General features: G+C 34.5%; 2 protein-coding genes across 2 annotated transcripts; both read left to right on the forward strand.

Annotated features, from left to right (window-relative positions):
- Positions 1–9,739: 9,739 nt before the first annotated feature.
- On the forward strand, positions 9,740–12,287 carry LOC134283015 (E3 SUMO-protein ligase ZBED1-like). The gene is made up of 3 exons (XM_062765435.1): positions 9,740–10,398; positions 10,625–10,760; positions 10,861–12,287. Exons 1-3 carry the CDS (start codon positions 9,823–9,825, stop codon positions 12,144–12,146), a joined length of 1,998 nt encoding a protein of 665 aa, XP_062621419.1. The 5' UTR covers positions 9,740–9,822; the 3' UTR covers positions 12,147–12,287.
- Positions 12,288–12,545: 258 nt separating this feature from the next.
- LOC134283016 (E3 SUMO-protein ligase ZBED1-like) lies at positions 12,546–14,644 on the forward strand. Its single transcript, XM_062765436.1, has 3 exons — positions 12,546–12,911; positions 13,138–13,273; positions 13,374–14,644. Exons 1-3 carry the CDS (start codon positions 12,546–12,548, stop codon positions 14,642–14,644), a joined length of 1,773 nt encoding a protein of 590 aa, XP_062621420.1.
- The last annotated feature ends 643 nt before the right edge of the window (positions 14,645–15,287 follow it).

The following is a 15,287-nucleotide window of genomic DNA, read 5'->3' on the forward strand; positions in this document are numbered from 1 at the left end:
TATCCTTCTGCAACCAAAACCGGAAATTTCCACAAGGCGCTACCTATCGACAACGGTAACTTCAGCAAAGCGCTTCCTATGATTTGTATACTGTTGGCGTAATACGCCCCCTGGTGAGAGATTGACAATATGCTGTGTATGAAGAGTGGCTATTATAACGATTAGGGTGAGTTCACCATGCATCGGACACATACCTTGCTTCGGACAACTTTAGGCAATAAACTCTCTTTCAACTTAAGAGTTCTGTGTATTTATTTGTTTCTGTCTTAAAGAGGAAGATTTGAATTTTTTAATGATACCGATTGTGTTTATCATGTTGTGATAAAAATACCCCGAGAATGGCCTTGAAGTTACGTCATATTTTACATCATCAAAGGGGAATAACCCGAAATTTATGATTTGGCAATTTTTAGAGTTATCGTTCTTTTAAATTCGACTTCCACGGAACGAGTCGGACTTTGGTGAATTTTGTCAGGGATCGGTACTTTTACATAAATTATAAAGAAATTTCACTTCAATGTTTGTTTAATTCTTATTAGAGCTGGTTTTTACTAGTATGCTATTTTCACCGTACATCGGACACAAATTAACCATGCATCGGACACTTTCCGATGCAATGGTAAGCACTACCGTTTTCATACAGAACCGAGTTGATAGCTGTTTTTTGCGGAAAAAGAAAATAAAAACTCTATATTTTCAGTCAAAATACAAGTTATCGATATATGACGTCTGGAATTTGACTCAATTTATTTTTACAAACCAGAGTATGATAAACCATGAAAAAAGGGCGCGAAATACCGCATTATAAGCATTTTAAAGCATTTCTAAGGCAGACTGAGATCTCTTGAATCGTTCTATATTTGTGCAACGATATCGTCAGTTAAATTTAAGTTGAGGGTTATTTCTTATATAAAAGATAAAAATATATCCATATCAAGCATTTTAAAGCACTTTGATAAAGGTATGATATTTTTCTGGTCAAAATACCGTCTATCCGATGCATGGTAAACAAGGTCCGATCCATGGTGAAATTTGAGTTATTACTAAAAACTCGATTTTTGAGGATATTTTCGCAATAAAGGGCATATAATTGTGTCCCAAATTGATATTTTAATCACAAAATAAATGTTTAACTCCATTTTGATAATTTTTCGTCGGTAGCGATATCGCTAGAACTTGTTGAAGTACAAGGGTATCCGATGCATGGTGAATTCACCCTATATCGAATTCTTATTTAAGTATTTACCAAAGCATTGACAATACTTAGAACAATAACTTCAAAGAACTGAGTATTTGGTCCTTATTACATGTACATCGTGCGATCGCGATTTACAGCAACTGTTAGTTTATTTTTGAAAGTTGAACGATCCGGTTAATTATACAGCAGGTTGAAGGTTATTACAGACTGCAAAAACATCAGCAAATCTCTCGATCGAGTTTGATTTTCCTTGCCAAAGTATTAAGAAACACCATTTATTAAGTTAAGTAATACCTGAAAAACGCTATTATAAAAACACCGAATACATCTGTAAGGTTTACACTTTTTGTAACGTTTTTATGGAGACAATAGGATTACCTCCACAATGAAACGTTTGTTTTCTTCTCTTTTCTTCTCTGTCTAATAAACAGATTATAAACGCTCTACTTCCAGGGGTAACTTCTCTACCCCGTCTTTGATGATATATTACAAACGATCATAAGGGATCACTTACTTTTAGTTTTGAAAAAAAATAATGGGGCACTTAGAGTAGTAAAATTAATTTTGAAAAAAAATGGATAAATATATATTAATCTTAATCGGCATTGTAATCCTCTTCTAAAAATCAACCGACATTATTATTCACAGAAGAATGAGGTATGAAAAATCTTGGCAATTAGCAAAAATTTAAAATATATACTAATGCTTATTTATAAGTTTTGAAAAGAACTATATGCGGTATTAACCAACATTTGCCCCCCAAAATCAAACTTTGATGGAGTAATATTTAATTAAGTCCTTAAACAGGGGAGTATATGCTGACTTCAAAGCACAGAATAATTTCATAAGTAATGACGTCATATGTACGTAATGACGTCACAAATATGACGTAATTTCAGTTTTTTATGAATTTTGCAGAAAAATGTACATATTTCGTCGATATTTTAAATAAAAGTCACCGAGCGCATGTGTGTTCAGGATAAATATTTTGATATAATGTGTAGAATGATAATATCAATGAAATATGTCAATATTGTTCCTGAACACACATGCGCTCTATAAATTTTAAAGCTTAAATTGTTGAAATTTTGTCCATTTTGTCCTCTTTCTGGAAAAGGATATAAAATCGGACTAGTTTGTGACGTCATAAAAACAGAAATTGTGAATACACTGCTCTGGAACTATAATATTTTCTGTTTATAACTTATATTTCTCGTACAATTTATTGAATTCAGCACATTTCAGGAAGTTTTCAAAATTTGACTTTTGTGGGGGCAAACATATGCAATATACCGCATATAGTTCTTTGATCAATTCCTAGGGAATGTATTATTAGCTGTGAAAATACTTTTTAAATTTGAATTTATCCAATTTGTCGATTATTATTTTGAGCGTTTGAGAAGAATAGTAAAATTAAAATACAGGTGTTTAGAGGCACATTGATAGAAAAAAAATCAGTGTATATTGTTTAACCGACATATTGAAGAAAATGACACTGATAACTTCTTAAGTTACACTGACTTTTAGTGTACATTTGAATTTTTAAATACTAGTATTGATTGATTAGACAACTTTCCTTTTCACATGTTTTATTTGAGAACAATATTGCATATAGAGTATATGGCAAATACGCATTATATGTCCTTATCTAGACATATTGTGCAAGACTTCTTTTAAATGATTCTCATATACCATTTACTTTATTCAAACATTCACTTGTTTGAAAAGTCAATAAAGTACATTTCATAAAGCTTGATAATCGTGTTTACTCGCCAGTCTTCCCGTAGAAGTAGTAGTTCATAATATTTCTAAACGGAAGTATCTGTATCAAAATACAGAATGATCAAGGATCAATTTAAGAAGAAAAACTGACTCCTGAAAGTTCAAGAGATGGGATCCGTTGCCTAGAAGGAGTAAGCATCCCTCGTTGACCGGTTACTCCCGCAGTGAGCCTACACATCTAGAGCTCTCTGATATCAATTCATTTACAAAGTCTCTGTTCAGCCATCCTTTTTTCTCTGACTAGCCAGCTGTAGATCTACACTACTCCAAATCCATTAATCTAAAGAATTTAACTTGTCATTTTGACCCCAGATAGGATGTTGTTAGATGTTTGAGAAGCAGTAGCGGATTCGGAACATCTGATTTTAATTAGATTGCATCCATCTGTGACATCAGTTTGGAAAGTTATTGGTTTTACTATTAAGTAAATTATTACAAAAACAGAATGTCTGGGTTTTTTTCTCTGATGGCATTGGACAAAGATATGCATACTTAAATATCATTTCATGCACTTTTTTCGGTACATATAAGATGAAAGCATGCTAACCGCTTTTCAGTACTTTCAGTACTTTGATTTATAAACCACTTCGGACGACATTTGAGAAGGATATGAAGATAACGAACAGTATTCAATATCAAAGTCTATAATACAAAACAAAATAGGAGCAGAGCAAACACGGGCCTCCGAAACATCAGAGGTGGAGTCAGGTGCCATGGAGGAGTGAGCATCCCCTGCTGACCGATCACACCCGCCGTGTGCTCCTTGTCATGATCGGGAAATAACAGAAAAATCCGTTGTCAAGTCAGTGTATAAATAATGGACTAACAATTGATATGAAAAACGCCAGTCGGCATTTGTCTCAATGATAATTTGTATTTGCTGACAAGGTCATTGTATCGACCATAGAATTTACAAAATGATGACTTTAAACGAGATTGTTTCATCAACTTCCTTGTTAATAATTTACCTCGTTTTAGAAATTGTTCATACGTAGAGCATGCTCTAGCGTATGGAATCAACTGAGATATATACACTCCGTATGCAAGTGATGAAGGTATATTGCTGCATAAGTAAGGGAAGTTGATTGATCAGGGGTTTATATTTTTTAAATATTTTATTTAGTATTCTATTTTTCTAGTACATGTATTTCTTTTTTTTAAATTGTGATTTAAGTTCCCTAATTTAGCTACTATTTACGGCACCAATAATGCCTTGTCCAGCAGGACAATGGTTGTTTTATGAAGAAGAACATGAACACGTTGGAGGATCATAATTCAAGGTACTGTAGAGATTTTTGTACTTAAATAGTTTGGAAGCAATATTTAAATATTACATATTTTATTTTCAAATTAAATTTTTTTTTCGATTTACTGGTATTAAAACATACATTCACATATTGATAACAAAATTAACTAATACAAGAGTCCCATGGGCCACAACGCTCATCTGAGTAACTTAGAACAGGCTATTCTTTACCAGACCCCCCTTCCTCTTTAATATTTATTGTGGTCCCACCTTATGTACAAGGGATATTATATGGACAATTGAGAATCTACTTCCAAGTATCAAGTTGTGGCTTTTCTGGCCCAGTGGTTCCTGAGAAAAAATTTTTTAAAAGATTTTACCTGTATATTCAGATGTAGAATTTGGATTCCTTATTGTGGCTCCGCACTACCCCCAACGGATCATGATTTGAACAATTAAGCATTTACATTACCCAAGAATGCTTCCACATAAGATTTTCCTATGATACCGGTAAATAAAACATATGGAGATAACGAACAGTATTCCAGATCAAAAGTCCATAAAACAATACAAAAAAAGAGCAGAGCAAGCCAAACATGGACCTCCAAAACATCAGATGTGGGATCTGGTGCCATGGAGGAGTAAGCATCCCCTGCCGACCGGTCATATCCAGTTAGGTAAAGTTAGATCATACTCATATCTCTTTTAAATAATAAGATTCTCTTGCATATATTAAATTGATTGTTTCGCATATTTTACTGCTTTATTGAATGTAAAATTTTACTATCTTGTATTTGCTCCTGATTTCTTGTCTAAAACTAAGCAGTGTATAAAACAAGAGGCCCACGGGCCTTATAGGTCACCAGAGTATTGTGCAATAACTTTCAAACAATTAAAATTGGTTCGTGTTTTAAACCAGAGGCCATGAAATTCACAATTCACAATTTTGGAAGAGGCACCATATTGCTTATCATAATTATAAAATAAGCATGCTTACTCTATCTACCTAATACCCAGATGTAGATCAGAGTAACAAAGAGAAAATGCACTTCCACTTTATAACCAGTTGTGCACCTCATCCCAAAGGAACCACTGACCCTGGGGCCACATATTTCAAAATTTTGCAAATTTTATCATAAAATGGTTGATTAATACTAAAGAGCAGATTTCAAAGCATTAATTTATTTTCAGACTATGACCCCCCCTCCCCCTCCCGACCAGGGGGCATAAAAAATAACCATTTTGCTAGATGCACCTTTCTTCATCATATATATATATATATACTTGGATCACTGGCATAAACCCAGGAGCAAAGGAAAAGATTTTCAAAGAATTAATGCATTTTCACTATATAATCAATAGAGCCCCTGATCCTGGGGCCACAAAATCCACAATTTTGGAAGAGGCACTCTTTCTTAACATAACTATGAACTTAATTAGTTTATTTAATACCCAGAAGCAGAGAAAACGATTTTCAAAGAATTAATGCATTTCACTATCTGATCAATAGAGCCCTGCCCTAACACAGAACCCCTGACCCTGGGGCCACAAAATTCACAATTTTGGAAGAGGCACTCTTGCTCAACATAACTATGTGTTTAGTTAGTTCATTTAATACCCAGAAGCAGAGAAGAAGATTTTCAAAGAATAAATGCATTTTCACTATATATGATCAAAAGAGCCCCACCCTAACACCATAACCCTGACCTGGGGCCATAAAATTCACAATTTTGGTAGAGGCACTATTGCTCAACATAACTATTTACTTAGTTAGTTTACTTAATACCCAAAAGCAGAGAAGAAGATTTTCAAAGAATAAATGCATTTTCACTATATGATTAATAGAGCCCCGCCCTAACACCAGAACCCCTGACCCTGGGGCCATAAAATTCACAACTTTGGTAGAGGTACTCTTGCTCAACATAACTATGTACTTAGTTAGTTTACTTAATACCCAACAGCAGAGAAGAAGATTTTCAAAGAAATAATGCATTTTTACTATATAATCTATATAGCCCCGCCCTAGCACAAAAAACCCTGACCCAGGGGCCATGAATTTCACAATTTTGGTAGAGGACTCAATGCTCATTACATTCATGCCAACAGTTTGCCTGCTTGATGTCCAGGAGTAAAGAAGACTCAAGATTTTTAAAGATTGCAATAATTTTGGTGGTTTTGGCCCCACCCCTCAGGCCCCAGGGGGGTGGGGACCATAAAATTCACAATTTTTGTTCCCCTTCACCCATAAATGCTGTATACCAAATTTGGTTGAAATTGGTTCAGTGGTTTCAGAGAAGAAGCTGAAAATGTTCAAATGTTAACACACGACGGACGACGGACGACGACGGACAAAAACAGATAGCAATAGAGTTACTCAGGTGACCTAAAAAGCACATTTAGTATTCATAATCGATACTGTTGCTTTTTAGTTGTTAAAATGTGAAGTTATGTTTCGCATTATATCAAACTGAATTTTGTAGTAAAATTACGATAGGGAATGCTTACTCCACCTATGCACCTGATCCCATCTCTAGAATTTCCTTGGGTCCATGCTTTAAGCCATATAACAGATGTGTATTGATTGTAGATTAGGAATAGAATACACCAGTTTGAAATACAATCGATTAATTTTAATTTTTTAAACTCAAATCCTGTTCGTCGTATTTTCGAAACTTATATTAAGTTTTTTTATAATGTTTAATATAATATCAGTTTTAAAAATGGTTCCAATTAGAATTAAAGACCCTTCCATGCAAGAAAGACAAGTACTTTTTTCTTTTCTATAAGAGTATGGTCCATTATGAAACCAAAATTCCTGAATACGTTTCGCAGACAGACGTTTAATATCATTTAATTTTAGCCCTGAAACTGTATTTTAAGCTTTCATTTAAAATAATAATTTTCATATTTGCAGTGAGATTCTGTTTTAACAGTTAAAACAAAACGAATTAAACAAACGATTAAATTGATATCTCGTTTTAGATCTTTACATTTACGGCTGTTTCACCGTCACGCGACACGATAATTATCAACACAGCTGTTGTTATCCTTGACAATGTGTTACATGCAACATGTTGAAATTAATATTTAAACTATAAATATAAGTATGATTCAGTTTCAAAATTAAAACACAATCGTCTACGCAAATGAGACTAGCAATTTTTGGTTTTAGTTTCGTATTTTGTATCCTTATTCCTTTGAATGTGGGAGTAGTAGCACTAAAGTGTAATATATCAATTAAATGTACAAGAACACCACTTTCACAAATCAAATGATAAAATTATTATCACTATCGTAATTTCAATAATTCTCATTACTTTTAATATATTCATGTGGGCCAATAAAGGATCTTAACTTTGCATTAAAACCTTTGGTTTTCCTATTCGATTTAAAATTCATTCGCAATATCTATTGAAAATTCTTCTTTGAACCTTATCAAAATATTCACAAAACAGTTCTTTCTTACTATACAAGGCAAAATAAGGAAATGACTTAAATTTATTGTGGGCAAAACATGAAAAACAAAACCTTGACACGTCAGAACGGATAAAATGTATCAAATGTATGTTTAAAAATAGATATATTAAAGTCAGTATGTACTGGTTACTGATGACAAAGCAGGTAACAACATTATGTTGTTTGTAAGGCTCATTCTTTAAATTGTATTTAGAGGACTAGTACTAATCCTACTTATACCAATAACTCCCTTTCTAAGGAGGAAATTCTTCAAAATTATATTTTGAATATTTTTAATATTCCTAACAACCAGAAAGAATTTAAGTTACTTTATCTATATTGGATTCTTAAACTTCATAAAGTCTAGAAAATTAATGTTCTACAAAGCCTCTTTCTTTACTCCTCATTAAAATATTAGCAGTAATGGAGAAACTTTAGGGGTACTGTGCAACAATATATTGGAAAAGTGGTGTAAATCAGATGTGGAAACTTAAAAATTCCAAGGAACTTTAGGAATGAATGTTGTTTAACGCCGAGTCAGCAATTTTTCAGCCATGTTTCGGCGGATGGAACTTTAGGAATTTGAAATCACAAAATTTTACCAAAATAAACATTATCTAAACGTACGACTTTTAAACTACATATACAACCATTCCGCAAGATAAAGTAAAGTCTAGGCTTTCTGACATCTTTATTTTATTATTTTGTCATTGGTCGTTTGCAAAATTACTTTCTTAAAAAACATTCTGATTATGAAAACATATACTCTGAAGTAAGTTTCTGATTGACAATATCTTCATGGTTTTTGGAGATCCGGATTTCAACGATCTATTACGCCCCGTTATTAACAGGCCTATTTTTCTATTCGTATGATACACAATATGTCCAAAGTCTTATACGTGAAAAGAAGAAAACAATTGCTTTGTCCTCAACTCGACATTTAGATATATCGACGACGTATTGTCAATTAACATATTTTTTCCATTCTTATGTCGATACAATAGATCCTGTTGAGTCTTACACATATGTATCAGTTTAATAGGGGTGTGCAATATTACCGGTATATCGGTATATTGCGGTATAATCCTTGCTGACAATATATCGCGATATGATAATCAAATACCGGTATTTTACGATATATATGAATATATAAGGAAATAATTAATGTTAAAGAAACAGTCGAAAAAAGTGTTTGAAACTCGCAATAACCTCAACAAGATACCGGATGTATGTGTTACGATAGTAACTGAAGACTTTTCATGGTAGGTATGTGTGGATACGGAAGAGGTTGGACAATTTTTTTTTTTGTTTTACTTTAAGTATAGTTGACCTACAATAAAAAAAAAATTACGATTAAATGAAAAAGTGTCTAATTGCTAGCTAATAAATGACTGTTTTTTAAACATTTGATTCGATATTTTATTTTTCTCGGGAATAAGGCATTCCATGGGTCCGGTTTTAATAATACGTATTAAAACAACATGGCTGAGCCTGACGAGTACGAGACTGTAAGGAACAAAAAGGCTAAAGCGGCGGTGTGGCAGAATTTTGCTCTTAGAAAAAGAAAGAGTGACGGTGTAATTAAATCAAACATTGCGGTATGTAACATCTGTAATAGTGAAGTTAAATATTCAGGTGGAACCACAAATTTGACTGCACATATACGGGTGTATCATCCAGCTGTATTAGGAATGCATTAGGGGTGTGCAATATTACCGGTATATCGGTATATTGCGGTATAATCCTTGCTGACAATATATCGCGATATGATAATCAAATACCGGTATTTTACGATATATATGAATATATAAGGAAATAATTAATGTTAAAGAAACAGTCGAAAAAAGTGTTTGAAACTCGCAATAACCTCAACAAGATACCGGATGTATGTGTTACGATAGTAACTGAAGACTTTTCATGGTAGGTATGTGTGAATACGGAAGAGGTTGGACAATTTTTTTTTTTTGTTTTACTTTAAGTATAGTTGACCTACAATAAAAAAAAAATTACGATTAAATGAAAAAGTGTCTAATTGCTAGCTAATAAATGACTGTTTTTTAAACATTTGATTCGATATTTTATTTTTCTCGGGAATAAGGCATTCCATGGGTCCGGTTTTAATAATACGTATTAAAACAACATGGCTGAGCCTGACGAGTACGAGACTGTAAGGAACAAAAAGGCTAAAGCGGCGGTGTGGCAGAATTTTGCTCTTAGAAAAAGAAAGAGTGACGGTGTAATTAAATCAAACATTGCGGTATGTAACATCTGTAATAGTGAAGTTAAATATTCAGGTGGAACCACAAATTTGACTGCACATATACGGGTGTATCATCCAGCTGTATTAGGAATGCATGGATTGGGGAGTATTCCTGTTCCAGCAAAGAAAGACACCAACAATAACGCTACATGTGCCCCGACAAAATCCCAGGTACATCCAGTCTCGTCTCAGCAAACTCTGCCCAATATTTTAGCTGCGAAATATCCACCAAAATCACCAAAAGCAAAGACAATCACAGACTGCATAGCCAATTTCATCATTAAAGATCTAAGGCCATACAGAATAGTAGATTCTGCCGAATTCCGAACATTGGTAAAAACTCTTGACCCTCGATATCAGTGCCCTAGCAGAAAACAATTTTCTGATGTTTTGATTCCACAGAAATACGAAGCAGTGAAAACACAGGTGCAGGGCCAGTTGAAAACTGCTACGCAGGTAAGAAAAATTAACAGCAGTGCTTAATAAGTAAAACAATTGATAGTTTCATTTGAAAATAAATATAAAATTAAAATCTAAACACACTTGATTTATTGACTAGAAAAAATAATTTAAATGTTAAATTTCTTCATAGGCAAGTTAGGCCACTACGTATAGATTGGTCTCGCACTGAGTCTATTACATCTGAATTTGATAGTGATATTATCATAATAATTTCTTGTAGATTGCTATTACAACTGATGGATGGACTTCACGTTCCACGGAATCCTATGTGACAATCACATCATCCCATATAAGTGACCAATGGGAAATGAAGAATTTCGTCCTCCAAACTCGCAGTATGCCAGAAAGTCATACAGGTACATGTAACTGATTGTAACTATGTAAACCTAAATATTTATTTTTTTAAATCTTAAAAGTAAAAAAAAAGGCTCCTAAAATTTTGATTATATTTTATAGGTGAAAACATTGCTGATTCTATCACCAAAGCTTTAGGAGAATGGAACATAGCAAAGACCCCACTTTTCATGGTATCTGATAATGCAGCAAACATGACCAAAGCTGGAGAGCTACTAAACTGCGAACTCCACCTTGGATGCTATGCCCATACTCTAAACTTAGCTGTTCAGAAGTGTTTAGGGGTCCAGTCAGTTGCACGAATTCTTGCTCGAGTGAGAAGAATTGTAGGTTTTTTCCACAGAAGTAGTGTAGCCGCTGCTATGCTGAAAACACAGTCAACTTTACTAGAACTGCCCTATCACAAACTTGTCATGGATGTGTGCACACGATGGAACAGTGCATATGATATGTTAGAAAGATATCTGTCTATGCAAGCTGCAATCGTTAGTGTCCTTGTGAGCAAAGAACTAAAAAATAAGGAAAAGGATTTGAAATTTCTTTCGGATGATGAAACAACCCTTGCAGAGGAAATTGTGACTTGCCTTAAGCCACTCAAGGCCATTACCACTACCATGTGTAGCGAGACATGTCCAACAGCGTCTATCATATTACCTATTCATCACCAGCTGTTGAAAAGTATTCTTCTTCCCAAAGAAGGCGACTCGGCCACAATTATCAATATGAAGAAGTCAATGTCATCAAACCTCAAAGAACGATACGCTTTGAAAGAACATACCTTAAATAAAATCACAGCTCTTGATCCGCGCTTTAAGTCGCTGCCGTATTTATCAGAGGAGGACCGGTTGTCAGTTTTTGACATTTTAGTAAGGGAAGCAGGCAATCTTGATAACAATTTGGCACAGATCACTGTTAAGAGTGAGCCAGTGGACAATGATGACATACCTCTCCCAACTTTGCCTACATTGTCGGAAGATTCCACAGACTCTGATGAACTCCCACAGAACAACCCAACCCCTCCAAAAATCATGAAATTAGAATCAAAGTCTTCATCTAATACTCTTGTTGACATACTAGGAGATGTTTATATAACAAAGGTGGAGTCCATTCAGAAAAAGTCTCAACTGCAAGCAGCAGAGGATGAAATTTTACAATACAAGAACTCCTCTGGAATTCCAGTGAATGGTAGTCCACTTGACTGGTGGAAGGAAAACCAAGAAAAGTTTCCACTTCTGGCCGTTCTAGCGAAAAGATACCTATGCATTCCTGGAACCAGCGTCCCTTCTGAGCGTGTCTTTAGTACGGCAGGGGATATTGTAACTGCTCAGAGAGCAAATCTGAAGTCCAAACATGTGGACATGCTAATTTTTTTAAAGAAAAATCTCTGACTTTAATCACTTTATCTAGACTACTGGATCAACAAATCTAGTCATAAATATGGTTGTGAACACTTTTTGTTAACTACTTTATTGTTGTTGTAAGTTGTGAGCAAATACTCATGGAAGTTTATTTTAATTTCCCTTTCTCTAGTCTTTACAGTGTTGGACTTAACTGAATAAACTGGTTAAGCATGAACTGATGTGTCATATCTTACCTTACACACATTGAAACCTTAATATAGCATTAGAAAGTAATAAAAAGCCTTAGAATTTGATAACATTTTATTAATTTACACAAAAAAATCAAAGTATAATTTTTGGCAATATATTGCAATATATCGCAATATTCAAAGTATGATATTGCAATATATCGCAATATGGTTTTCACTGGCAATACCCAACTCTAGAATGCATGGATTGGGGAGTATTCCTGTTCCAGCAAAGAAAGACACCAACAATAACGCTACATGTGCCCCGACAAAATCCCAGGTACATCCAGTCTCGTCTCAGCAAACTCTGCCCAATATTTTAGCGGCGAAATATCCACCAAAATCACCAAAAGCAAAGACAATCACAGACTGCATAGCCAATTTCATCATTAAAGATCTAAGGCCATACAGAATAGTAGATTCTGCCGAATTCCGAACATTGGTAAAAACTCTTGACCCTCGATATCAGTGCCCTAGCAGAAAACAATTTTCTGATGTTTTGATTCCACAGAAATACGAAGCAGTGAAAACACAGGTGCAGGGCCAGTTGAAAACTGCTACGCAGGTAAGAAAAATTAACAGCAGTGCTTAATAAGTAAAACAATTGATAGTTTCATTTGAAAATAAATATAAAATTAAAATCTAAACACACTTGATTTATTGACTAGAAAAAATAATTTAAATGTTAAATTTCTTCATAGGCAAGTTAGGCCACTACGTATAGATTGGTCTCGCACTGAGTCTATTACATCTGAATTTGATAGTGATATTATCATAATAATTTCTTGTAGATTGCTATTACAACTGATGGATGGACTTCACGTTCCACGGAATCCTATGTGACAATCACATCATCCCATATAAGTGACCAATGGGAAATGAAGAATTTCGTCCTCCAAACTCGCAGTATGCCAGAAAGTCATACAGGTACATGTAACTGATTGTAACTATGTAAACCTAAATATTTATTTTTTTAAATCTTAAAAGTAAAAAAAAAGGCTCCTAAAATTTTGATTATATTTTATAGGTGAAAACATTGCTGATTCTATCACCAAAGCTTTAGGAGAATGGAACATAGCAAAGACCCCACTTTTCATGGTATCTGATAATGCAGCAAACATGACCAAAGCTGGAGAGCTACTAAACTGCGAACTCCACCTTGGATGCTATGCCCATACTCTAAACTTAGCTGTTCAGAAGTGTTTAGGGGTCCAGTCAGTTGCACGAATTCTTGCTCGAGTGAGAAGAATTGTAGGTTTTTTCCACAGAAGTAGTGTAGCCGCTGCTATGCTGAAAACACAGTCAACTTTACTAGAACTGCCCTATCACAAACTTGTCATGGATGTGTGCACACGATGGAACAGTGCATATGATATGTTAGAAAGATATCTGTCTATGCAAGCTGCAATCGTTAGTGTCCTTGTGAGCAAAGAACTAAAAAATAAGGAAAAGGATTTGAAATTTCTTTCGGATGATGAAACAACCCTTGCAGAGGAAATTGTGACTTGCCTTAAGCCACTCAAGGCCATTACCACTACCATGTGTAGCGAGACATGTCCAACAGCGTCTATCATATTACCTATTCATCACCAGCTGTTGAAAAGTATTCTTCTTCCCAAAGAAGGCGACTCGGCCACAATTATCAATATGAAGAAGTCAATGTCATCAAACCTCAAAGAACGATACGCTTTGAAAGAACATACCTTAAATAAAATCACAGCTCTTGATCCGCGCTTTAAGTCGCTGCCGTATTTATCAGAGGAGGACCGGTTGTCAGTTTTTGACATTTTAGTAAGGGAAGCAGGCAATCTTGATAACAATTTGGCACAGATCACTGTTAAGAGTGAGCCAGTGGACAATGATGACATACCTCTCCCAACTTTGCCTACATTGTCGGAAGATTCCACAGACTCTGATGAACTCCCACAGAACAACCCAACCCCTCCAAAAATCATGAAATTAGAATCAAAGTCTTCATCTAATACTCTTGTTGACATACTAGGAGATGTTTATATAACAAAGGTGGAGTCCATTCAGAAAAAGTCTCAACTGCAAGCAGCAGAGGATGAAATTTTACAATACAAGAACTCCTCTGGAATTCCAGTGAATGGTAGTCCACTTGACTGGTGGAAGGAAAACCAAGAAAAGTTTCCACTTCTGGCCGTTCTAGCGAAAAGATACCTATGCATTCCTGGAACCAGCGTCCCTTCTGAGCGTGTCTTTAGTACGGCAGGGGATATTGTAACTGCTCAGAGAGCAAATCTGAAGTCCAAACATGTGGACATGCTAATTTTTTAAAGAAAAATCTCTGACTTTAATCACTTTATCTAGACTACTGGATCAACAAATCTAGTCATAAATATGGTTGTGAACACTTTTTGTTAACTACTTTATTGTTGTTGTAAGTTGTGAGCAAATACTCATGGAAGTTTATTTTAATTTCCCTTTCTCTAGTCTTTACAGTGTTGGACTTAACTGAATAAACTGGTTAAGCATGAACTGATGTGTCATATCTTACCTTACACACATTGAAACCTTAATATAGCATTAGAAAGTAATAAAAAGCCTTAGAATTTGATAACATTTTATTAATTTACACAAAAAAATCAAAGTATAATTTTTGGCAATATATTGCAATATATCGCAATATTCAAAGTATGATATTGCAATATATCGCAATATGGTTTTCACTGGCAATACCCAACTCTACAGTTTAAGATATTTTACTTAAAAAAGACATCAATGGTAATCTAACAACCAATATTTATGACAAACGAGATTATTTTTACATTTCAATCGTCAACTTCCCTTACTTATGCAACAATATACCTTCATCATCTGCATATGGGGGTTATATCTCTCAGTTGATTCGATACTCAAGAGCATACTCTTTGTATGAACAATTTTTAAACGAGGTATGTTATTGACAAACAAGTTGCTA

The sequence above is a fragment of the Saccostrea cucullata genome, unplaced genomic scaffold, assembly GCF_032062105.1.
Source record: "Saccostrea cucullata isolate Sc308-1 unplaced genomic scaffold, CSIRO_AGI_Scuc_v1 ctg88, whole genome shotgun sequence".
In the NCBI taxonomy this organism is placed as follows: domain Eukaryota; kingdom Metazoa; phylum Mollusca; class Bivalvia; order Ostreida; family Ostreidae; genus Saccostrea; species Saccostrea cuccullata.